This window comes from Notolepis coatsorum, assembly GCF_963971535.1.
Source record: "Notolepis coatsorum genome assembly, chromosome: 4".
Classification (NCBI taxonomy): domain Eukaryota; kingdom Metazoa; phylum Chordata; class Actinopteri; order Aulopiformes; family Paralepididae; genus Notolepis; species Notolepis coatsorum.
In genome coordinates, this window is record NC_140168.1 from 116,454,621 (window position 1) to 116,478,620 (window position 24,000).

The window sequence follows — 24,000 nt, forward strand, 5'->3', positions numbered from 1 at the left end:
ACCTCAGCGAAGATATCCTCTCTTCCTGCGACTCTATATGTCACCCTTTCATATGATGCTGTCCGGAACATTAGTTCCATCCATTCTTTAAAAGTAATATCAACAGGTGATTTCCAATGTCGTAATGCAATTCTACATCCTGATATCATGGCCATTCTATACCACATTCCCCGGTATTTAGGCAGTTTAATCCCTTTCGGTACTATACCCAAAACACATGCCATTGGGGCATTGTTTATCTTCACATTCAGAACCTTACTTAGGAATATCACAATTTGATCCCACATTTTCCGGACCTTCTCACATTCGTATAGAATGTGTAGTAAAGTGCCTGTCTCCTTCTCACATCTCCAACAGATGTCACTGTCCCTTAATTTCAGTCTGGCCAGTTTACTAGGCGTCCAATAACTTCTGTTCAACACTTTGTAAAAAATAAGTTGTGATTGCGCCTCCCGAGAGAATTTACCCCATTTGGACACCAGCTTCTCCCACATTTCCTCAGTAATATCCTCACGTACATCGTTCTCCCAGCTCAGCCTCAGACCTGCCAACTTGGGTGCATTGTATTCTCTTATAACATCATAGAATCTTGACGCACCGCCTTTCCTACGCCATCCTTTATAAAATATTTCTTGAATTGCAGTAATCGGGCCACACTTTGGCCCTCCCATTGATGACGATATACAATGTCTAATCTGTAGGAATTTATAGAAGTTTTTATTATCTATACCAAAATCCTCTTTAATATCCTCAAAAGGTAAAACCCCATCTTCCCCGGCTATATCACCTAGTACATGTATCCCCCTTTTAATCCAGTCGTCCCATATGACTGATTTCTTACCAATCTTTAGTTTTTTATTATACCATATAGAGGCTCTTGTAGTCAGATATGGGCTATCACCAGTCAGTTTGTGCGACTGATTCCAAGTTTCCCTGGCAAACGCCATTAGAGGGTTCTTAAGAGGTATAGGTCTGTCTGATTGTGTCAGGAAGGATTCCAGAGACGAGGGATATACCATTTCCTCCTCTATCTTGACCCAAGCAGGTGGCTCCTCAGTCGAGTGATTCAATTTGGAGAGCTGGGAGAGCGAGAACGCATAGTGATACCAGTCTAGCTTAGGCAGGGATAAGCCGCCATTTTCCTTTGCTGCATACATTTTGGCCCGACCAAATAGTGGCCTTTTGCCCCCCCACAGATATACATTAATGACTTTGTCATACTGTTTGAGTAACTGGGTCGGGAGAGTCAGCGGCAGCATATATAGGATATAATTTAATTTGGGAGCCAATATCATTTTTACTAAGTTTATCTTCCCAAGGAGGGACATATTCATCTTGGCCCAATTCTGGGTCAGAGCACTAACGTGTTCGATTATAGGGGCAATATTGACTTGTACTATCTCTTTCAGACCTGGGATCAACTTTATTCCTAGGTATATCAACCCTAACGGCATCCACCTGTACTGCCATCCCCTCCTAATAGCAGGGGGACAGCACTTAGAGAGAGGCATTGCTTCTGATTTGCTCCAGTTGATTGTGTATCCAGAAATTTCGGAGAAGGACTCGATAACAGTTCCAATGACCCCAGCTACTGTTTGGGGATTGGTGGACACCAATAAGATATCATCCGCATATAAAAATAGTTTATGTTCCACCTGTCCCGCTACTACCCCTTTGATGTCTTGATTAGTCCTTAGTGCGATAGCAAGTGGTTCAAGGAAAAGCGCGAACATTTGGGGAGAAAGCGGAGAGCCTTGCCTCGTCCCCCGTCCTAGATTAAAGGGCGAGGATACGATCCCGTTAGTCAAGACAGAGGCCATCGGATTTGTGTACAACAGCTTTACCCATCCAGTAAACGATGGTCCAAATCCGAAGCGCTCTAGCGTGTGAAATAAGAATGCAAATTCCACCTTATCAAAGGCCTTTTCGGCGTCCAATGAGAAGGCCACTGTAGGCTCTACATCATTCCTAACCTTCCACATTATGTGTAGGAGTCTGCGAATATTATCAGCTGAGTTTCTCCCCTTCACAAAACCAACTTGGTCTGAGTGTACCAAACTTGGTAGTACATCTTCTATTCTATTCGCTAGTATTTTTGCCAATACTTTTTCTTCCAAATTGCTCAGTGATATAGGCCTATAGTTCCCACAGTATTGAGGGTCTTTGCCCTTTTTCTGTAGTAACGTAATAGTGGCCGATCTCAGGCTAGTGGGCAAGCTCCCTTTTAACAGTGAATCTTGATATACTTTCAATAGTCTTGGAGAGATTATATCACTGAATTGTTTGTAGAAATCGGGAGTAAACCCATCGTCTCCTGGTGCTTTACCTAATTTAAGGCTGTTGATTGCCGCATGTATTTCCTCTATCGAGACCTCCCCCTCCATTGACTTTACTTGTTGTTTCGATAACGACGGTAATTCAATCTTGTTGAAGAACGCGTCCATTTTTACCTGATCCACCGCCGCCTGTGGGGTATATAAATCCTAGTAAAAGCACCTGAAAACATTATTAATTTCCTTTTTGTCCGTAATAATCTTGTCATTCTTATTACGAATTGAGGATATAATACTTTGATTTTGCATTTGTTTAACCCGATTTGCTAGTATTTTACCCGCTCTCTCCCCTTGTTCATAATATCTTTGGTTGGTCCTAAATAAAGCATATTCAGCCTTTTTTTGATATATGTTGTTCAATTCATATTTGGATTTGTTCAAATTTCTCCACGTTTCTGGGTCTGGTCTCTGACTGTGCTGTTTTGAGAGTGCTTTAATTTCCTCGTCCAATGCTGTCATTTTTTGTTTCTCTGCCCTTTTTAGTATTGCACTGTATTGTATGAGTCGTCCTCTCATGTATGCTTTACATGTGTCCCACATTATGCCACTATCATCTATTGACCCTTCATTAAGTTCCCAGAATTCCTTAAATATAGTTCTAATGTATGCACATGACACTTCATCATTCAACATTAGGTTATTGAATCGCCATCTCCGAGACCGTTGCCCCTCCTCTATGGATGTGATTACCAAATCAACCGGAGCATGATCAGATATTACAATGTTCCCTATCCCAGTATCTGCTATTTGTTCTACCAGTGCGCTAGAGATCAGGAAATAGTCAATTCTAGAGTATGAGGCATGTGGGTGAGAGTAAAACGTGTAGTCTCTTTCCTGTGGGTTCAGAACCCTCCAGATATCCACTAGACCCAATTCCTCTACCAGTACACCGACCGCAAGTCTCCCTGCGTTGTCAGCGGTCCTGGGTTGAGATGACTTGTCCAGCAAGGTGTTTCCAACCAGGTTGAAGTCCCCCCCTATGATTACGTTGCTATTCCCTATCTTCCTAATCACCTCACATACTTCATGAAAAAAGTCTGAGGACGACACGTTGGGCGCATATATATTAGCTAATGTAGTTCTCTGTCCCTCCAAATCAGCATCCAATATAACCCATCTCCCCTCATCATGTGAGAAACTGTTGTGCACCTTAATGTCTATGTTTTTTCTCACTAATATTGCCACCCCCCTCTTCCTAGAAGAGAACGTACTATAGAATATTGGTCCCACCCAATCCCTCTTAAGCTTGGCCGACTCTTCCTCATTCAGGTGTGATTCTTGAATTAGTGCAATATCCGTCTTTTTTTGTTTCAAGAACGTCAGTATTTTTTTTCTCTTAATGGGATGATGACATCCGTCTATATTCCACGATACTATTTTAATCAGCCCCATATCCCTTGTAATGTATCTCCCCTGTGCACTCCTGCACGTAGTGCTTCTATGTCTGGGGCGCTATATCCCATATTTCCATATCTAGGACCTGAGACTGTGATGATATACATACAACAGCATAGTATATGATGAAATAAAAAGGAACACATAAAAACATAAATACATTCCCCCCCCCACATTTACCCAAGCTACGTTCGATATGACCCCAGATAGAACAATTGTACCGAGGGTGAGATCGATACTCACCCGTGCACTTTGGTCCCCCTCGTCTAACAGAGGAGTGCATTTGGCACAAGGCAGGTTGCTCAAAACTGTGCCCCTACTATTTTGTATACCCTAATGTAACGTATGGCTCACACTGTAGTCTATATACAGTGTGATCAATTCAACTGAACTTGTCAAAATGGTGAAGTTTTTTCTCTTCCAACAATTAACATTTGTATATCCCCTAGATACATATTGGTACATTGTAACTTCTTTGTCATATCCATATTGGACTGTGGTTCATTTCTTCATCCCTTTTTTATCTATCCAGGATATATATATTTTTTTTTTATAGAAATTGGCACTTTGCGATGTTTGTTACTCTATGACGATGCCCCTGCGACTTATCTGTATCCATGTGCTTCTTGATCGATATCTTAATTGACCGCCTCCGACTGTCCCCGTCTGAATCCCTGGAGTTTCTCCCAATACCCGTGCTGTTCATTGCCCTGCTGTGCGGGGCCTTCATTCTCCGTCGCCTGTATGCCGCCTCCCGGTCCCCGTTTTCTTCCCACTGTCTGCCAGGTAGACAGCCGCAGTATCTCCTCTCGATCTGGGTCGGCAGTAGGGTTCACCACGGTGATCTTGAAGCCACGTCTTGCCATATCCGCCGTCGCCTCCGCCGCGCTCTGGTACAGGCGGGTGCCATCTTCGTAAAATACCCTAATTTTCGCAGGATACGGTGTCTGAAACTTGAGATTCCTCTCCTTCATCACTCTCTTGGCCTCGGCATATTCTCCTCGTTTCTTCAGTATTTCAGTGGGGAAATCATGATCGACAAAGAAACGTTCATTGTCACATGAGACGTTTTTCTTCTGCCACGTCCGGCGTATTATCTCTTCCTTCAATTTGTAGCTCCCAAACTTAACCACGATTGACCGTGGTTTCAGCTGCGGGCTGGTAGGCCTTGGGGCTAATGCCCGGTGTGCTCGTTCGATATGAAGGTCCATGTCACGAGGCAGGCCGAGTGCGTCCTTAAACAGGCCATCTAGAAATCCATGCATGTCCTTTTCCCTCTTTATCCTCTGGGATACCATATACTTGTAGGTTCTCCCTCCTCGCTCTGCCCTCCTGGTCGAGCAGTTTAGCCTCCGTGTCGGCCTGTCTTTGTATTAGCTTCTTGATCAAAACCGTCGCCGCATCAAGCACATCTTCATTTTCTCCGATTCTCCCCTCCGCCTCACCAAGTCTGTCGTTCATTTTGTTCATCTCATTTTTTATTTCCTGAAATTGACGCTCATTATCTCTTCTGAACTCTTTAAGCTCCCTGTAGATGTTCAACAGCGTGGCTTCTTGTTCAGATTCATCGTCGCCATCTTTTCCTCCCGTTGTATCGCCATTCTCTGCCATTCCGTCGTCTTTTCCAGTTGTAATCGTGTTCGCCCTACGTCTTGTGATAGTCCCTTCTTTCATCCCTATTAAATATATACCCTGGTGTTGTTAATAAATGTTTTCCGGGGCTATATCATTTTGCTGTCGGGGAGCTCGTGAGTTAAGCTGCCATTTTCTTCCGCGGTCAAACCGGAAGTCGAATAATGCAGTTGTAATTATTTTGGATTGTGTAGATAAAGTGAATTTGGTGGTGGAGCAGGGAGTGGTAATCCAAGACACTTTTACCCCCGTGTTTCCACTAGTAAGTCCTGCACAAAGAATAATCATTTCCAATGTTCCTCCTTTCATCAGAAATGAGGTCCTGGAAAGGGAACTGGCTAGACACGGACAGATAGTTTCCCCAGTGAAAATGATTTCTCTGGGTTGTAGATCCTCTCTGTTAAAGCATGTGTTATCTTTCAGAAGACAGGTTTTCATGATCTTGAAAAATGAAAAAAGTGATCTGAATTTATCCATGAATTTTAGAGTGGATGACTTTGATTATACTATTTATATAACTTCAGACACGATGAAATGCTTTGGATGTGGGATGGAAGGTCATATGATTAGGTCCTGTCCTAATAAGAGGCCTGGGCCCTCATTTATCATATGTGCGTAACCCGTGTGTACGATCATTTCTAAGCAAAGTGTGGGATTTATCAATTTGAACTTGTGCTTGACTTTGTGCGTATATTTAAGCACAGGTCGGACCATGCGTAGCTGGCGCCGGTTGGTAGAATATATTATTACAACAAGGAAATAAGCTTCTGTGCATTAGTTTCAACACTGGCATGTTCTGTATGAACCGTAATTCATTATAGTTCATTGTAAAATAGCAACAGTAGTGTAATTATGGTCAAAACCCTATAAATAGCATTTGGAATAATAGGTATTTTCTCTCAGAATGAATGCAGCATGGTTTATATAGCGTTATCGGAATATACGGGGTGTACTGACTGACTGCGCTCGTTATTATTTTGCGCACAGACCGCAGAAACACGGGAACGTTTTGATTATATTTAAAAGGCTTTACGTTAAACGAAACAAGTGGAATTTCGAAGCTGTAAGCAGAATACAAGTCATATGAACACCCACGATATAGTGTTCTTCCCCCTTCCTACTGTATAAGAAAGAATAAAAAACGCATTGCAATGAGACCAGGGTGTGTGTATGTGTATTACAAAACCCTTGCAATAATGTGTCTTAAATGAATGAAAAGCATACATGCTCTGGACACAGAGCATTATCGTGTGGGTGATATGACTTGTATTATGCTTACAGAATTCCACGTATTTAGTTTTACAATGTCAAAGCCTTTTAATATAAATCAAAACGTTCCCGTATTTCTGCAATCTATGCGCAAAATAATAAGGAGTTGAGGTAGATACACACTCAGAACGTATTACATGCTGGGTAGGCTGATAGAGTAAACTATTATATGAATATGATATGATATAAGGTATACACTGGTCCGTCGCATACACTGGTATGCGCAAGTTACTGTTGCATGATGTAGGCTATGGCTGCTATTTATGTAATTCATATAGGCTACCTAATAGTATATGATTTTTAGAGGCATCTATTTTGTTGTCGGTATTAGGCTAATACCGACAACAACATGGGGGACCCTGATGTAAACAAGACAAACGTCTTTCTCTGGTCTGCATCCCCTTAACAATTGTGTGTATTGAGCCGTACTGTATTGTACCCATTCTGCAATCTGTTAAATAAAGTTTTCATTCATTCATTCATTCAAAATAGATGCCTCTAAAAATCATATTATAGCCAATCGAACACAACTAATAAAGGCATTCATATTACAGCACGGTTATAATGACACACACATGATGAATTGAAAATGGGGGACCCTGATGTAAACAAGACGAAAGTCTTTCTCTGGTCTGCATCCCCTTAACAATTGTATGTATTGAGCTGTACTGTACTGTACCCATTCTGCAATCTGTTAATAAACTTTTCAATCAATCAATCAAACCACCAACACCAAACAGTGGTCAACGAACGGTCTTTATTAGTATTTTGAGCTGTCCAGGCAGAATTGCAGCAATGGTCTTAGGGAGCCGTTGATATCTGACATCACCGTTTACAAGTCAGCCTTTTATTTATCCCATAACACCAGTTGTGTCTTCTTGGTTCGACAGCGCCTCAGTGAACAATCTCCCGTGAAGTTTCTCAGAGTTCCGCTCGGGTCAGTCCATTATTTCACATCCCATGGGGGGTGTTTCATCACTTTCATGACCATATATGGATAATCATGCACAAGCATTGACGGTAGAACAAAGAGGTATTTATCAACACGGAGGAGCGTAGGACCTGTGTACGCACGGTTGATAAATCCCGTTTTTTGTGTGTGTGCACACATTCTAAATTCTGTGCTTACGTATGAAAATACAATACTTTCTAAGAAAAATTGATAAATGAGGGCCCTGGGTCGTCTGATCAAACACCGCCATCACCCAGGGCAGGTCCAAGTGGCTCGAGCACCAACAAGGGTCGAGAGAGAACCTCTGGGAGGAAAGGAACAGGAGAAGGTCTGGTGGAGAAGACAGGACAAGGTGAGAAGGTGCAGGGGGGGGAGAGGCCTGGTGGAGGGAGTAGAACAGGGTAAGCAGGTGCAGGAGGAGAGGAGAGGCCTGGTGGAGAAGACAGGACAAGGTGAGAAGGTGCAGGGGGAGGGGGGGGCCTGGTGGAGAAGACAGGACAGGATGAGCAGGTGCAGGAGGAGAGGAGAGGCCTGGTGGAGAAGACAGGACAAGGTGAGAAGGTGCAGGGGGGGGTGGACCTGGTAGAGGGGGCAGAACAGGGTGAGCAGGAGGAGGGGGTAGACCTGGTAGAGGGGGCAGAACAGGGTGAGCAGGTGCAGGAAGAAAGAGGTTTGGTAGCGGAGGCAGGATTAAATGTGAATTCTAATTGGAAAAAAGTGGAGAAAAAGAGCGAAGGCTGTTGAGGAGATCACTGTGGTCGAGGAGGGTGAAGAAGTGGGAGGTGAGAAGACAGGGGTCGGAGGTGAAGAAAGAATCAGACTGGGCAAATGCACTGGATCAGCTGCTGGAGAAGTAGAGTGTAGCATAAATGAGGAGGAAATGGAACTTGATGCTGATATTACCAAAATTTCCCAAAAAAGGAAAACTGAGGTCAGTCAATCTGACTCTAAAGCAAAAAAAGAGTGCCAACCTGAGCAGCAGGTAGACAGTGACAGTGGAGACTCTGACTTCAGTGATGAGGCGGAGTCTCTGCCTCCCACTCAGTCTCAGGCTGACAGGAGGGATGGGTATTCTTTAACTAGAATAAAAAGTTTTCTACAGGATACTAAAGGCTCAAGGGCAGTTAAGGTGGAACGTTTTTTTCCTGACGTAAAGCTATTTGTTGAGTCCGCTAAGTGGCTAATGAAACGCAGTGACAGGAGTGACGAAGGTTTCTCTGATCAGGAGATTTATCGTTTAAGGAAACATGTTCAAAGGTCAAGATCAAAAATCTCCAATGATGGTTAAGTTATCTGGTCTCCTTTTATTATTTTATGTCCTGCAGTTTGGATATTTTCTCATGGCAGAATTTAAAGTAGGTACCCTAAATTTAAATGGTGCAAGAGATGATGCAAAGAGGGCATCTCTTTATCAACTAATGGATTTAAAAAAATATTGATGTGATGCTTGTCCAAGAGACACACAGTACTGAGGATAATACAGTGGCTTGGAAAAGAGAATGGAATGGAGAAATAGTTTTAAGCCATAACACCAGTACTAGTGGTGGAGTGGGGATTTTATTTTCCAGACAATTTTTGCCACAGTCATGTGAGATTGAGGAGGTTGTAAAGGGACGTCTTTTAAAAGTAAGAGTGTTATATGAGAAGGTGAAAATGGTATTTATTGTTGTTTATGCCCCAAATGTTGGTTTGGAAAGAATGTGTTTTTTAGATTCTTTGGCTGATGTTATTAAGGGTTGTGATAATGAAGTTTTTATTTCTGGGAGGGGATTTTAACTGTACTGTTAACCCCGTTTTAGATAGGAATCATCAAGAGCCTCACTCTGCATCTCGTAGTCGTCTCTCTAGGGTGATTGAGACGTATGAGCTGAGTGATGTGTGGAGACGAATGCATCAAAAGCAGAGGCAATACACATGGGTTCACACTAGAGATCATTTATTATCATTGGCCAGACTTGATCGCTTTTATTGTTTTAAACACCATTTTAGTGTTTTTAACAATTGTTATATAACCCCTGTTGGTTTTACTGACCATTCTCTTGTGTACTGTTCTGTTTTTATCAAGTGTGTAAAGCCACAAAGTGCTTACTGGCATTTTAATACGTCTCTTTTAACTGATCAAAATTTTAGGGACGCTTTTACCTTCTTATGGAAGGTTCATAAGCAGACAAAGGCCAGTTTTATCTCACTACAGCAGTGGTGGGATGTGGGGAAGTGCAAAATTAAGCAGTTCTGCCAACAGTACACTCTAAATGTTACTAGGGATATCGCCAGGTCTATGAAGGCTCTGGAGATTGATGTGGAGGAGCTTCAAGAGCTAGCAGAATCCACAGGAGATCGAGGCCATATTGGAGCTCTCAAAGTTAAAAAGTCTGCTCTGGCTGACCTGTTAGGTATTTCAGCACAGGGTGCTCTGGTAAGGTCACGTTTCAGAAACATCTCAGAGATGGATGCATCTTCCCGTTTCTTTTTCGGTCTGGAGCGCAAGAATGGGCAGAAGAGGCTCATCCACAGCATGCGCTCAGACACAGGTCAGATACTGTCTGAGTCCACTGACATCAGGAGGCATGCTGTGGGTTTTTATAGTAGCCTCTTCCAGTCTGAACTTGGAGAGGTGCAGGAGGAATCTATGGTTTCTATGAAGGCCTACCAAAGGTAGAGAAAGAGTCCAGTGCAGAGCTGGAGGCGGATGTGTCTCTTGATGAGCTCAATACTGCCCTGCAAAGCATGGACAATGGGAAAGCTCCGGGTATAGACGGATTACCTGTAGAGTTCTATAAGACCATGTGGGCAGTGTTGGGGGAAGATCTCCTGATGGTGCTCAGAGACAGTCTTATTGGAGGGCAGCTGCCACTGAGCTGCAGAAGGGCAGTACTCACACTGTTGCCAAAGAAGGGAGACTTAATGGAGATAAGGAACTGGAGACCTGTCTCACTTTTGTGTACAGAATACAAGCTCATCTCCAAGGTGCTAGCTACCAGGCTGAGAGAGGTAATGGGGCAGGTGATCCATCGTGACCAGACCTATTGTGTGCCTGACAGGTTGGTCAGTGACAATGTTTTTCTGATTCGGGATTTTTTGGACATCTCTAGTGCATTTGGTTTGGAAACTGGTCTTATTTCCATATGTAGCAGGGTGGATTATCCCTGCTTCGTGGGAACGGTGATGTGCGGTCAATAGGTAGCGAGACACAGTAGCACTCTGGCCAGCTGCACCTCCGTCTTTGGGGTCCGGAGCGTCAACTGGAGGCTGGCAGTGGGGATGGATGAGGCCCTGGGTTTACAAACCTGGTCCGGTACTCTGGTCTTCCTCCCTCTCTCTGGAGCAGTCAGCAGTACTCCCCAACACACCCTCACTCTCCACAGTTGCCCCTTTTGCCCTCCCACACCCAATGACCGGATGGTAGCGAAATAACTTGGTTCCCCCCGCAAGCAGTACCCTCCCTTAGTGACACCAGAACCCTTACAATGGAAATGGAAAAGGTAGAATAGCAAGGGGTTACGATTACATATATTACCCGTATCAAAGGGTTAGGGTTAGGGTTAGAAATAATGAAAGACACACACAGTGCTCCCGTTCTGGATGACTGTATTGTAACTCAGCCTAGTTACAACAATGCTACGTCTGGTGATTACTGCACCATGGGTATCCATACAATAATTACTGGCATGAATCAATGGCATGAGTCAATTATAATATTACACACAGGCACCAAGTGCTCTCCGGTACCCAGACTAAACGCTGCCCACGTCTGGGCGGAACACAGTATTTACCTTCTCTAAGGAATCTTACTGTCCCCGGTTGAGAATATGGGGAAGGAAGGGGGAAGCATAGGGAAGAGAATAAAGGGATTCACAGAACGGGAATTATTTAGGAAATACACGCCTTATCACGCTCAAAGAAAAGGAATAAAATAAAAGAGTGAGCCCACAAAATACCTATAAGTCCTATCTTAATGCCGGCATCTATTGTTCGGGGTACCCCTATTTAACTGTGGTTAACAACGTTAACTTCGCCCGCGGGCAGCACCACACTGTATACTGTATATGGAATCGGGAGCATCAATGCTCGTTTGTACTCATCCGAAATGGCCGCCTCGCCACTCCACTGTTGTCCGGGAGGCAAGATGGCGTTGAACGCTCTCGCAAGGATGTCAGCAGGCGGAGCTAGCAGAGAGGCAGCGCTGGCTGAGCTGGTGCTGGCGATGACGACCTCTGCTGGTGGTAAAGAACTCCCTGTGTCCTGCAGGCAGCCTGGAGCAGGTGTGCTGCAGCACTCCGGTGCAAACAGCTGTTGACGCCCGGGCAGACTGCTTAGAGGTCCTGCACGTCTCTGGCACGCAGACTATACCGTCACTGTAACTAAGTATAACACGAGCAATACTACTGTGATCCTTAGCCGCACGCTACCTATACCGCTCACTGTAACTAGGTATAACTCAACTGTTAGTGCCTGGCTCTGCACTTATTGTTCATATCATACCACTGGTACTGCTAGGATATCGTATCCACTAGCCAGTACTTCCTATCACCCGTTGTCCTCTCCCGGGGCACTCCGGCATAAACGTCAGCAACGGGGCTATCCAGAGCTCCCGTTAGCTGTGTCCTCTCGTTGTCAAGTTCACGGCCGAAGAGAGCGACTTCCGCTGGACTCCTCCCTTTATGATCTCCCAACTCTCTCCGCGGCTCTCTGCCTGCTACTGCCCCCTGCAGGTCCCGCCTGCCAGTCACAAGGGGAGACGCACTGTAGAATATGAATCAGTATTGTCATTTATAATCCGTATTCCAATGCTCTTCAGAAGGGGACGTTTGTGTCATTGTTCGTGTGAATCAATGACACTAGTTAGAATGTCTTTGTGTATAAAAGGGATATAAAACACAGTCAGCAGTTCTGAATAATATACCATATTTTCCAGACTGCTACACATAGATCAGGAAAAGGCTTTTGACAGGGTTGAACACCAGTACTTGTGGAAAACTCTAGAGGCCTTTGGTTTCAGCCCAGGTCTCATAGCCAAGATCAAGGCTTTGTACAGTAACATTGAGAGTGTGCTTAAGATTAATGGTGGTTTGAGTGCTCCTTTTAAAATCCAGAGGGGTATTAGGCAGGGGTATTCTTTGTCGGGAATGCTGTATTCCCTGGCATTTGAACCCCTGCTACACAGGCTCAGGGCAGGCATCTCGGGGGTAAGTGTCCCTGGGTGCATTGCACCTTTTAAGCTTTCAGCATATGCAGATGACTTGGTTATTTTTATAAATAAACAAGAGGACATCAATGTGTTAGTTGAAAATGTGGGACATTTTGCTTTGATTTCATCGGCTAGGGTCAATTGGGGGAAGAGCGAAGCACTCATGGTGGGTACGTTGTGCAGCAGACTCACTTTACCAGGGGGCCTGCATTGGAAAAAGGGAGGTTTCAAATATCTGGGAGTTTTTTTAGGGGATGAGACTTTTAAAAGAAAAAACTGGGAAAATGTACTGGAAGTAGCTCAAGGCCGTTTAAAGAAATGGAAGTGGATTGTACCAAACATGTCGTATAGGGGCCGTGTTCTGGTAATCAATAACCTAGTGTCTTCTAAACTGTGGCATCGTCTGATGTGTGTTGATCCCCCAATAGACCTTCTCCCTAAAATTCAAGCTTGTTTTTTAGATTTGTTCTGGGACAAGCTGCACTGGGTGCCCCAGAGTGTTTTGTATTTGCCCAAGGAGGAGGGTGGGCAGGGTCTTGTGCATCTGTGCAGTAGGGGTGCAACTTTTCGACTCCAGTTCATTCAGAGACTTTTTTATGGACCAAAAGACGTGGTGTGGAGGCCGGTGGGTTGTGCCATACTGCAACAGCTTGGGGGACTGGGACTGTCGAATTCTCTGTTTTTGATGGATTTTAGCGGTGCTCGGTTAAATGTTCTACCTGTTTTTTACAGTGTACTTTTTAAAACATGGAGTTTGTTCGATAAAGGACCGCTGGATTACTCAAAATCACTGTTCTGGCTTTTGAAGGAGCCAGTTGTGCTGGGAGCACGTTTGGACGTAGCTGGTGGGCCAGGTCTGACACTTTCCGGGCAGCTCTGCAGGTCAAAGATCACCACACTGGGCCATGTTGTGGAATTGACAGGAGCGAACATGGACAATGCTGCTGCTCTTGCTTCACGCTTGGGAGTGAAATCCATCAGGACGGTCAGCATGATGCTGGGAAAATGGAAGCAAGGGCTCAGTGAGATAGAACGTTGCATGTTGACAGAGTTTAAAAACGGGTCTCTTCGTCCTAGTGATGAGGATATGTTTCCTACGTTTAAGCTGCAGCCTGATTTTAAAAATTGCACAGGGCCTCTTTTAGCAATGGGAGATGTTTCTGGTGTGTTTTTTGACGAGGTTGATGGAAAATGTTTGTACAGACTGTTAGTCAAGGTTCTCCACAGGGAGAAGCTCAACGGGAGAGGTGACACTCCCTGGAGAGCGCACTTTGGTCTGTGATGAGGTGAAACCAGAGTGGCGAGCACTGTACAAACCACCATTATTCAAAAGAATTGGCGATCTGCAGTGGAGGGTTTTACATGGCATAGTGGCTGTCAATTCTTTTATTTCCATATTGAACCCTAACGTCTCACATGACTGTTCCAGGCTGCTGCCTCTGCTAGGGTTACTAGAGAGACTTTTTCAGTCCGGTGAAGAGGTGTTCTCGAAAGAGAGGTACATTTTAGGTTTTAAATACTGTAGAAAGGAAAAAAGCAAGTGTCACCTTTTTAATTTCATGGATCATGATGCTGTATGTCTGTTCAGAAAAATGATCAAAGCCAGACTGAGCATAGATTTTAATTATTATAGAGCATTGAACAACCTAGATCAGTTCACTGATATATGGGCACATAAAGGAGTGTTGTGGAAGATGAGTTGGTGTTGGCAATTGAGCTGATTTGAGTTTTTTCTTTGTTGTGGTTGTTTTTTGTTGTTGTTGGTGGTGTTTTCTTTTGTTGTTATTTTGTTGTTGTTGTTGTTGTTGTGCTTTTAAGAATTGATTGTCAAATTGTTTGTAGGTGTTCTTGGAAGAAAGACAAGTGTTATACAGTTGACTGTGTAATACTTTTTGTTGTAATGTTGTAATGATTTATAAATAAAGTGTTGTTAAAATTAAAATTATCTTACTGTCTGTCTCTGTCTCTCTCTCTCTCTCTCTCTCTTACTGTCTGCCTCTGTCTCTCTCTCTCTCTCTCTCTGTCTGCCTCTCTCTCTCTCTCTTACTGTCTGTCTCTTTCTCTCTCTTTCTTAAACTAACCTGTGTTTGGGTAGCAAACATAATCTGTGTGTGTGTGTGTGTGTGTGTGTGTGTGTGTGTGTGTGTGTGTGTGTGTGTGTGTGTGTGTGTGTGTGTGTGTGTGTGTGTGTGTGTGTGTGTGTGTGTGTGTGTGTGTGTGTGTGTGTGTGTGTGTGTGTGTGTGTGTGTGTGTGTGTGTGTGTGGGTGTGTGCGTGTGCACATGTTGATACAGTCCTGATATTGTATCTTCCTGTCAATATTTATATGATACACACACCACGCACACACACACACACACACACACACACACACACATACACACACTACACACAAACACATATACACAGACACACACACACCACACACACACCACAAACACACACACACACACACCACACACACCACACACACACACACACACACACACACACACACACACATACACACACACACACACACACACACACACACACAGACACACACACACACAAACACACACACAAACACACACACACACACACACACACTACACACAAACACATATACACAGACACACACACACCACACACACCACAAACACACACACACACACAGACACACACACCACACACACACCACACACACACACACACACACACACACACACACACACACACACACACACACACACACACACACACACACACACACACACACACACACGTGTGTGTGTGTGTGTGTGTGTGTGTGTGTGTGTGTCGTGTGTGTGCTGTGTGTCGTGTGTGTCGTGTGAGCTGTGTGTGTGAGATGCAAAGTGTCCGGTGAGTAGGTGGGAGTTGGAATGGGAGTTTTGTGTCTGAGCCAATCAGAGAGCAGAGACCAAGTGAGTGTGGGAGAGAGAGAGAGAGACTATAAACTCATATCCATACTCATACTTTCAGCTGTTATAATATAAATGCTGAACACTTTAACTCTTCATACATTCTGCTACTTCCCAGCTTGCACACACACATTGGATTGGCTTTTGTCGCAGTAACGCTCCGCGGTCGTCGTAGTAACGCTCCGCGGTCGTCGTAGTAACGCTCCGCGGTCGTCGTAGTAACGCTCCGCGGTCGTCGTAGTAACGCTCCGCGGTCGTCGTAGTAACGCTCCGCGGTCGTCGTGATACCACCTGGAGACCTGGTCAGCCTTCCAACCAATCACAAGACCGGGATTTGAGAAGCGAGAGGAATAAGGAATAAGGTGTGGCTTGAATATAGCTTTGGACATGTGACATTCTATATATTTAATTTAATCATTTCTATTATTGTCAAAAGTTTAACGTATCCGTGCTCCCCATCTCTCCCTCCATCCATCTGTCAGTCTCTCTCCATCCATCTGTCAGTCTATCTCCATCCATCTGTCAGTCTATCTCTCTCTCTCCATCCATCTGTCTCTCTCTCTCTCTCCATCCAGTTAAGCTGTAGGCTGTCAGTCTATCAAGCTGGAATTGTAACACCCATTTGATTCAATAGAGCTCTAAATCTGAGCCTAGTGTTGATTGGCTCAGAGATACTTCACTCAAACTGTCAACTATGTGATTGGAGAGTGGGAGGTGTGTGTGTGGTTAACACAGTTAGTGGCTTCAGCGCCCTTCGTGACATCACATGAGGACAAGTTTAAATATCTGTTAAACCAGATGTGAGTTCATCCACGTTTACCTGTGACTTTTATGTTGCGTGATCTGGGCACGCTCCGTTCCAACATCTTTCAACTCCCAAACGGACTACAACTCCCAACAGGAGTATAACTCCCAAACTGGACTACAACTCCAAACAGGACTACAATTCCAAACAGGACTATCACTCCCAAACGAACTACAACTCCCAACAGGACTACAATTCCAAACTGGACTACAACTCCAAACAGGAGTATAACTCCCAAACGGACTACAAGTCCCAACAGGACCAGAATTCCACTGGACTACAACTCCAAACAGGACTACAATTCCAAACAGGACTATCGCTCCCAAACGAACTACAACTCCCAACAGGACTACAATTCCAAACTGGACTACAATTCCAAACAGGACTATCACTCCCAAACGAACTACAACTCCCAACAGGACTACAACTCTCGTCTGATCTGTCTCCTGTTGAGAGCTCTGACTCAGATAAACAGGGAATACCATTGTCAACACAGGCCACGGTGGCATTGGTCAGTTATCATCGACAGTGGACTGTAATTGGTCAGTCATCATCGACAGTGGACTGTAATTGGTCAGTCATCATCGACAGTGGACTGTAATTGGTCAGTCATCATCGACAGTGGACTGTAATTGGTCAGTCATCATCGACAGTGGACTGTAATTGGTCAGTCATCATCGACAGTGGACTGTAATTGGTCAGTCATCATCGACAGTGGACTGTAATTGGTCAGTCATCATCGACAGTGGACTGTAATTGGTCAGTCATCATCGACAGTGGACTGTAATTGGTCAGTCATCATCGACAGTGGACTGTAATTGGTCAGTTATGTTCGGCAGCGTGAAGAAAATCATCTCAGTGTTCGAAATTCGAAAACAGCCTCGCCCACTTTCCCTCCCCCCCACCCTCTCCCCTTCTCCCACTTCCAACCCTGCAACCTCCTCCTCTCCTCTCTCCTCCTTGTCCCCCCCCCCCTGCCCCGCAGCGCCCCCACCCCCCCCTCACCCCTCCACTTCCTACCCTCACCCTACAGATAGTTGGTCTGATAGAGGGAGGGGGAGAGAGATGGAGAGGAAGGGAGAGAGAGAAGGGCATAGAGGGAGGGGGAGAGAGAGAGAGATGGAGAGGAAGAGAGAGAGGGAAGAGCATAGAGGCGAAGGGAGGAGAGAGAGACAGAGCAAAAGAGAAGCAGAAGGAGTTACCTCCTGCTGTGCTGAGGGGTCATAGAGAGGGGAGAGGTCGTGCAGGGGTCAGGGCCAGGGAGTCTTGGCCTAGCGCCAGATTGACCTTTAAACCTGTAGCCTTTGATCCCAGGATCAATAACAGCACATCTCAGAGTTCACCGTGTCCAAGTCTTAAAGCCAGAGGTCAAACTCAGCCTCCTGGGTCAAACCAACATCTGACCAGAACCAGAGCCCAACCCTTAACACAAGCTCACTTAAACACCAAGGTTCAACCTCACACTCTGACACAAGCTCACTTAAACACCAAGGTTCAACCTCACACTCTGACACAAGCTCACTTAAACACCAAGGTTCAACCTCACACTCTGACACAAGCTCACTTAAACACCAAGGTTCAACCTCACACTCTGACACAAGCTCACTTAAACACCAAGGTTCAACCTCACACTCTGACACAAGCTCACTTAAACACCAAGGTTCAACCTCACACTCTGACACAAGCTCACACTCTGACACACACTCTGACACAACCACACACTCTGACACACACTCTGACACAACCACACACTCTGACACACACTCTGACACAACCACACACTCTGACACACACTATGACACAACCTCACACTCTGACACACACTCTGACACACACTCTGACACAACCTCACACTCTGACACACACTCTGACACAACCACACACTCTGACACACACTCTGACACAACCTCACACTCTGACACACACTCTGACACAACCTCACACTCTGACACACACTCTGACACACACTCTGACACAACCTCACACTCTGACACACACTCTGACACACACTCTGACACAACCTCACACTCTGACACACACTCTGACACACACTCTGACACAACCTCACACTCTGACACACACTCTGACACACACTCTGACACAACCTCACACTCTGAGGCAGAACAGACCCCAGTCTGCATCGTGTCAATGTAATGTCCAACTACAACCAACCATGTCTCAATCTCACCAGCCTAAAACTCTAATCCAGCCCATAACCCAACCTCAATCTCTTAATCCCAAAGCCTTAACCCAACCTCAATCTCTTAATCCCAAAGCCTTAACCCAACCTCAATCTCTTAATCCCAAAGCCTTAACCCAACCTCAATCTATCAATCCCCAAATCCTGACCCAACCTCAATCTCTTAATCCCCAAAGTCTAACCCAACCTCAATCTATCAATCCCCAAATCCTGACCCAACCTCAATCTCTTAATCCCAAAAGTCTAACCCAACCTCAATCTCTAATATTAAACCCTACACCTCACCCAAACTGGACTGCTCAGACCGTTGACCATAAACCACTAAACCACACCAACAATCTAACTCCGCCCCAACTGCTATCTCAGCGTCGCCCTCATTGGTCTGTGCGTGGCAAAGCCCCTCCCATTGGACGGGGCTCTGAGACGACCCTGCTATCCTTGCTCCTCCTCTGTCATAGGTAACCACGGCAACTGGGTGGGGGGTTGGCGGGACGCATACAAAGGTGTGCACATACACACACAGAACCACACACACACACACACACACTCACACATACACACGTACACACACGCACATACTCACTGCGATGCACACACAGGTATTTACACACAAACAAATACCACAATGGTGATTTTGTTTTAATATGATATGCTGTATTTTAAATCAGTCAGTACATAATATAATAATATAACATTACAGGATCTGTTGAATATATTATCAGTAATGTGTTGTGCATCCAAGAGGCCTGAAATCAATCAATCTATCAATCAATCTCATACACACTGTGTGTGTGTGGTTCTGTGTGTGTGTGTGTGTGTGTGTGTGTGGTTCTGTGTGTGTGTGGTTCTGTGTGTGTGTGTGTGTGTGTGGTTCTGTGTGTGTGTGGTTCTGTGTGTGTGTGTGGTTCTGTGTGTCTGTGTGTGTGTGTGGTTCTGTGTGTGTGGTTCTGTGTGTGGTTCTGTGTGTGGTTCTGTGTGTGGTTCTGTGTGTGTGTGGTTCTGTGTGTCTGTGTGTGTGTGGTTCTGTGTGTGTGTGTGTGGTTCTGTGTGTGTGTGTGGTTCTGTGTGTGGTTCTGTGTGTGTGTGGTTCTGTGTGTGTGGTTCTGTGTGTCTGTGTGTGTGGTTCTGTGTGTGTGTGTGTGTGTGTGTGTGTGTGTGTGTGTGGTTATGTGTGTGTGTGCGTGTGGTTCTGTGTGTGTGTGTGTGTGTGTGTGTGTGTGTGTGTGTGTGTGGTTCTGTGTGTGGTTCTGTGTGTGTGTGTGTGTGTGTGTGTGTGTGTGTGTGTGTGTGTGTGTGTGTGTGGTCATGTGTGTGTGTGGTTCTGTGTTTGTGTGTGTGTGTGGTTCTGTGTGTGTGGTTCTGTGTGTGTGTGTGTGTGTGTGTGGTTCTGTGTGTGTGTGGTTCTCTGTGTGTGTGTGTGTGTGTGTGTGTGTGTGTGTGTGTGTGTGTGTGTGTGTGTGGTTCTGTGTGTGGTTCTGTGTGTGTGTGTGTGTGTGTGTGTGTGTGTGTGTGTGTGTGTGTGTGTGTGTGTGTGTGTGTGTGTGTGTGTGTGTGTGTGTGGTTCTGTGTGTGTGTGTGGTTCTGTGTGTGTGTGTGTGTGTGTGTGTGGTTCTGTGTGTGGTTCTGTGTGTGTGTGTGTGGTTCTGTGTGTGTGTGTGTGTGGTTCTGTGTGTGGTTCTGTTTGTCTTCCAGTGACTCCAGTAACAGCATGGTCGCCATTGACAGCAAGATAGAACAGGCCATGGTAAGACTGACTTCTACTGTCTTATATAGTCTTCTATAGTCTTCTACTGTCTTATATAGTCTTCTATAGTCTTCTACTGTCTTATATAGTCTTCTATAGTCTTCTACTGACTTCTATAGTCTTCTGGGCCCTCATTTATCAACGTTGCGTACGCACAGATATGTGTGTAACCCCTGCGTACGATCATTTCTAAGCAAAGTGTGGGACTTATCAATTTGAACTTGTGCTTGACTTTGTGCGTACAGTATATCTACGCACACCTCGGAGCATGCGTACCGGTAGAATATGAAGACTACAACGCGGCAATAAGCTTCCGTGCATTAGTTTCAACACTGGCGTGTTCTGTATGAACCGTAATTCATTATAGTTCATTGTAAAATAGCAACAGTAGTGTAATTATGGTCAAAACCCTATAAATAGCATTTGGAATAATAGGTATTTCTCTCCGAATGAATGCAGCATGGTTTATAGCATTATCGGAATATACAGGGTGTACTGACTGACTGCGCTCCGCGTAACTCAACTTGTTATTATTTTGCGCACAGACCGCAGAAACATGGGAACGTTTTGATTATATTTAAAAGGCTTTGCCATAACGTTAAACGAAACAAGTGGAATTTCGAAGCTGTAAGCAGAATACAAGTCATATGAACACCCACGATATAGTGTTCTTCCCCCTTCCTACTGTATAAGAAAGAATAAAAAACGCATTGCAACGAGAACAGAGGATGTATGTGTATTACAAAACCCTTGCAATAAATGTGTCTTAAATGAATGAAAAGCATACATGCTCTGGACACAGCATATATCGTGTGGGTGATATGACTTGTATTCTGCTTACAGAATTCCACGTATTTAGTTTTACAATGTCAAAGCCTTTTAATATAAATCAAAACGTTCCCGTATTTCTGCAATCTATGCGCAAAATAATAACGAGTTGAGTTCTAACAAAGAACGTATTACATGCTGGGTAGGCTGATAGAGTAAACTATGATATGAATATGATATGATATAAGGTATACACTGGTCCGTCCGCGAGGATAGCGACAAGGAGTCGGATAGCCATTAAATGCCATTTGAGAATATAGGCTATTAATGCAAAGCGACGGCCTATAGCCTATTATTTAATGTTTTCATAAGCGTAAAGATACAACAGCTTGATTAATGATCAAGTTAGTTTACTGTGCATATATGGATAATCATGCACGAGCATTGACGGTAGAACAAAGAGGTATTTATCAACACGGAGGAGCGTAGGACCCGTGTACGCACGGTTGATAAAATCCCAATATTTCTGTGCGTACACACATTCTAAATTCTGTGCTTACGTATGAAAATAGAACACTTTCTAAGAATTGTTGATAAATGAGGGCCCTGGTGTCTTCTATAGTCTTCTACTGTCTTCTATAGTCTTCTACTGACTTCTATAGTCTTCTGGGCCCTCATTTATCAACGTTGCGTACGCACAGATATGTGCGTAACCCGTGCGTACGATCGTTTCTAAGCAAAGTGTGGGACTTATCAATCTGAATGTGTGCTTGACTTTGTGCGTATATCTACGCACAGCTCCGGCCGTGCGTACCTGGCGCCCGGTGGTAGAATATGAATATTGCAGTCTACCATGCGGAAATAAGCTTCTCTGCATTAGTTTCAACACTGGCGTGTTTAACTTCTGTATGACCCATAATTCATTATAGTTCATTGTAAAATAATAATAATAATAATTATTATTATTATAATTATTATTATAAAATAGCGACAGTAGTGTAATTATAACGGGCTCACGCGCGAACAAGAGGTTGGCCTGCTTGTTTGGCACGGGGGGGGGCAGACGCAGAACACCCACCTCCAAACACGATTAAATATTGTTTCAAATAAAAAGCGAAATACTATTATTTTGTGTCATGTTTCCAAATAAGATTGGCCACAACGAAATGCTTTCTACTTCAATTAGTTGGTTATAATAGATTACCTCTGTTGAAACTTCACTGAGACTAAAAGACAGTTTTTTTCTTTTTTTGGGAGTCTTCTACTGTCTTCTATTGTCTTCTACTATCTCCTGATCACTTATACTGCCTTATATTGTCTTCTACTGTCTTCTATTGTCTTCTACTATCTCCTGCTCACTTCTACTGTCTTCTATTGTCTTCTACTGACTTCTATTGTCTTCTACTATCTCCTGCTCACTTCTCCTGTCTTCTATTGTCTTCTACTATCTCCTGCTCACTTCTCCTGTCTTCTATAGTCTTCTATTGTCTTCTATTGTCTTCTACTATCTCCTGCTCACTTCTCCTGGTTTCTATTGTCTTCTATTGTCTTCTACTATCTCCTGCTCACTTCTCCTGTCTTCTATAGTCTTCTATTGTCTTCTATTGTCTTCTACTATCTCCTGCTCACTTCTCCTGGTTTCTATTGTCTTCTATTGTCTTCTACTATCTCCTGCTCACTTCTCCTGTCTTCTATTGTCTTCTATTGTCTTCTACTGTCTTCTACTGACTTCTATTGTCTTCTACTATCTCCTGCTCACTTCTCCTGTCTTCTACTGACTTCTATTGTCTTCTACTGTCTTCTATTGTCTTCTACTGACTTCTATTGTCTTCTACTATCTCCTGCTCACTTCTCCTGTATTCTATTGTATTCTACTATCTCCTGCTCACTTCTCCTGTCTTCTATTGTCCTCTATTGTCTTCTACTATCTCCTGCTCACTTCTCCTGTCTTCTATTGTCTTCTATTGTCTTCTACTGTCTTCTACTGACTTCTATTGTCTTCTACTATCTCCTGCTCAATTCTCCTGTCTTCTATTGTCTTCTATTGTCTTCTACTGTCTTCTACTATCTCCTGCTCACTTCTCCTGGTTTCTATTGTCTTCTATTGTCTTCTACTGTCTCCTGCTCACTTCTCCTGTCTTCTATAGTCTTCTATTGTCTTCTATTGTCTTCTACTATCTCCTGCTCACTTCTCCTGGTTTCTATTGTCTTCTATTGTCTTCTACTATCTCCTGCTCACTTCTCCTGTCTTCTATTGTCTTCTATTGTCTTCTACTGTCTTCTACTGACTTCTATTGTCTTCTACTATCTCCTGCTCACTTATCCTGTCTTCTACTGTCTTCTATTGTCTTCTACTGTCTTCTATTGTCTTCTACTGTCTTCTATAGTCTTCTACTGTCTTCTATAGTCTTCTACTGTCTTCTATTGTCTTCTAGTCTTCTACTGTCTTCTATAGTCTTCTACTGTCTTCTATAGTATTCTACTGTCTTCTATTGTCTTCTGGTGTCTTCTATTGTCTTCTATAGTCTTCTATTGTCTTCTATAGTCTTCTACTGTCTTCTATAGTCTTCTATAGTCTTCTACTGTCTTCTATAGTCTTCTACTGTCTTCTATAGTCTTCTACTGTCTTCTATAGTCTTATATAGTCTTCTATAGTCTTATACTGTCTTCTATAGTCTTCTATAGTCTTCTACTGTCTTCTATAGTCTTCTATAGTCTTCTATAGTCTTCTACTGTCTTCTACTATCTTCTACTGTCTTCTATAGTCTCCTATAGTCTTCTACTGCCTTCTATA

The 24,000-nt window shown here is 44.0% G+C and overlaps 1 protein-coding gene across 1 annotated transcript in view; it reads left to right on the forward strand.

The window, feature by feature from the left end:
* The window catches only part of LOC311226664 (TSC22 domain family protein 4-like), a gene marked incomplete at its 5' end in the record, with an annotated part of 47,116 nt that overhangs the window by 13,651 nt on the left and 9,465 nt on the right, over positions 1-24,000 (forward strand). The window contains one exon of the mRNA XM_084312079.1: positions 20,387-20,438. Within this exon, the coding sequence (XP_084168205.1) occupies positions 20,387-20,438 (52 nt within the window). The remainder of the gene's footprint in view (positions 1-20,386; positions 20,439-24,000) is intronic.